The sequence below is a fragment of the Myxine glutinosa genome, chromosome 1 (assembly GCF_964187855.1).
Source record: "Myxine glutinosa chromosome 1, kmMyxGlut1.1, whole genome shotgun sequence".
Lineage (NCBI taxonomy): Eukaryota > Metazoa > Chordata > Myxini > Myxiniformes > Myxinidae > Myxine > Myxine glutinosa.
Window position 1 is genome coordinate 35,734,128 of NC_136261.1, and position 2,688 is coordinate 35,736,815.

A 2,688-nucleotide genomic window follows, 5' to 3' on the forward strand; every position below is an offset into this window, starting at 1 on the left:
ATGAGGCTGATTATGAGGGCCTTTCACTCTCTCACCACAGGCAGGTTGGTGGTCGTTCTATCCTCTATAGCAGCGTTTCTCAACCGGGGGCCACGGGCCTTCGACCGGGGGGCCACGAGCGGACGCCGAAAAACTGCGATTCAGAATGCAGAAGCTTGTAATGTATAATTAAGGTGACGAGTCTCCAGTCATAGTGTCAAAGTAAAAAGGGTAGATGAGTTTAACCTTCTCTAAAAAAGGGTAGATGAGTTTCTCTCCATCTCTTTCTGCTTCTTTACATCTCTACTTCCTTTCTTCTCCTTCCCTCCAGAGCACTTTTCTAAACCTAATTTTCAACCTTACTGTATTACCGTTACAAAAGTAATTAATTCGTATTTGCAATTTTTTTCTCAGATGTCGAAGGCTCGAAAATGGAATGACAGCTATGTCAAGTTTGGATTCACGAATGTCAGTCGAGATGGCGTGGACTGCGCGCAATGTCTGCACTGCTCGGTCGTGATGTCAAATGCGTCACTACGTCCTTCCAAACTTTCAAACCATCGCGACAAGATGCATCCCGGAAGGAAGGAAGATAATATCGACGCTCTGTCTGCGAAACGATCACAATATGACCGTGAAGCGACACTTCCCAAATTTGGATTCCGGCCAGAAGAAAAACCTGCTCTTCAATCCAGCTACAAAGTGGCATACCGAATTGCGAAGTACAAGAAGCCGCACACTATTGCTGAGGACCTTATCAAGCCATGTACAGAGAAAATGGTGGAATTGATGATCGGACCAGAGGCGAAAAAGAAGATCCAGAAAGTTTCGCTCTCTAATGACACGATCCGACGACGGATTGACGACATGGCTGCTGATGTGTGCCGTCAAGTTTGCTCCGAAATCAAACAAAGCACGCTCCAGGCTAGCCTTCAATTAGACGAGTCTATCGACACCGCCCTGGAGAGCCAGTTGATCGCCTTCGCTCGCTACGAGAGAAAGGGAAAGATGAAGGAAGAGTTCTTGTTCTGCAATACCCTACCAACCACAACGACAGCGGCAGATATCAAAGCTATTGTGGACTCTTTTTTTGAAGCTGACGGACTCGGTTGGCAGAATTTCAAGCACATTTGTACTGATGGTGCCCCAGCGATGGTCGGCGTCAGAGGAGGGTTCGTCACGCTTGTGAAGAACGAATGGCCCCATGTGACGTCCTCCCACTGTTCGCTACACCGATACGCTCTTGCGTCAAAGACTCTTCCGCCTCGTTTGCTGGAAGTCATGGACGTCGCGGTCAAAGTGATCAACTTCATTCGTGCGAAGGCCAAAAATCATCGGCTCTTCCAACTCCTGGCCAACGAAATGGGAGCGGAACATGTTGGACTTCTGTTCCACACCAAAGTCCGTTGGCTATCGAGGGGGAAATGCCTCTCTCGGCTGTATGAACCCCGGGTTGAGGTGGAAATCTTCCTGCGAGACAACGAAAACAACCTCCATGTCCACTTCGACAATGAAGAGTTCGTCATGATGCTCGCCTACCTGGCCGATATATTCGGCCGACTCAACGAAATGAACCAGTCCTTGCAAGGCCGTGATGTGACAGTCAGTGACGTTCAAGACAAGCTTGCCGGACTGTCTGCTAGAATGGAAGTCTGGCAGGCACGAATCAAGGCCGGTTCCACTGCCTCGTTTCCTTTCTTGGACGAGCACCTGCAGACGCAGAGGATTGAGCTTCCCGTCAGCATCAAAGATTGCATCACTAGACATCTTGACAATCTCTCCGCTGAGTTCAAATCGTATTTCGACGATGCACCGTTGGATGTTCCGTGGCACAAAGACCCGTTCAACGCCAAAATTGAACCTACTGAAGACGAAGCAGAGGAGCTGGCAGAGTTGAAGGTTTCAAAAGCAATGAAGCTGGTCTTCAGTAACAAAGAAGACCTCTCCACCTTCTGGTTGTCTGTTCAGGATGCGTATCCACTACTCAGCAAGAAGGCATCCGTAATGCTCATTCAATTCGCCACAACATATCTTTGCGAATCTGGATTTTCTGACCTTGCGACCATTAAAACGAAGTCCAGAAACCGTCTTGACGTTGGGAACGATATTCGCCTTGCTGTGTCCAAGACGGAGCCGGACATAAGAGGCCTCGTCAGACAAGCCCAACAGCAAGTGTCTCATTGATTGTATTGCTTAGAAAAATGTTTACTTTGATTTATCTTTTAAGACTGAGTAAATAAATTTCATAAAACGAAATCTGCATCTTTTATTGAAGGGCAGGGGGCCACGAATGTTAAGCGACTCGGTAGGGGGGCCATGGGCCATCAAAGGTTGAGAAACGCTGCTCTATAGACTCCTCTCCGGCCTTGCACCCCTGATGTGCCTGTGCTCTGTCTCCCATATATTCCTGCAGGATGCAGATCTGCCAGTAAACATCTTCTGGTGAAACTGCCACAATCAAGACTCTCTGCTCACCTTCACTCTTTCATTTGTCTTTTTCCGCCTCTGGAACGAACTCCTGCACTCTCATCAATCCCACTCCTCCCTCCAGGTCTTTGAAACAAGTCTTCACCACCATCTCATATCTTCCCCCATCCAAAACCTCGATCTTTTCTACCCCCATTAATCCACCTTAAATCCACCTCCTTCAAATTCCGATTTCTTTCCTGAATAAAACGTCGTTGTCGTGTCCATCTTGTTTATCCCGTA

General features: G+C 48.0%; 1 protein-coding gene across 1 annotated transcript; it reads left to right on the forward strand.

Moving 5' to 3' along the window:
* The first annotated feature begins 393 nt into the window (after positions 1 to 393).
* Positions 394 to 2,163, forward strand: LOC137414963 (protein FAM200C-like). Its single transcript, XM_078768929.1, has one exon. The coding sequence runs from the start codon at positions 394 to 396 to the stop codon at positions 2,161 to 2,163; it is 1,770 nt and encodes a 589-aa protein (XP_078625055.1).
* Positions 2,164 to 2,688: the final 525 nt, after the last annotated feature.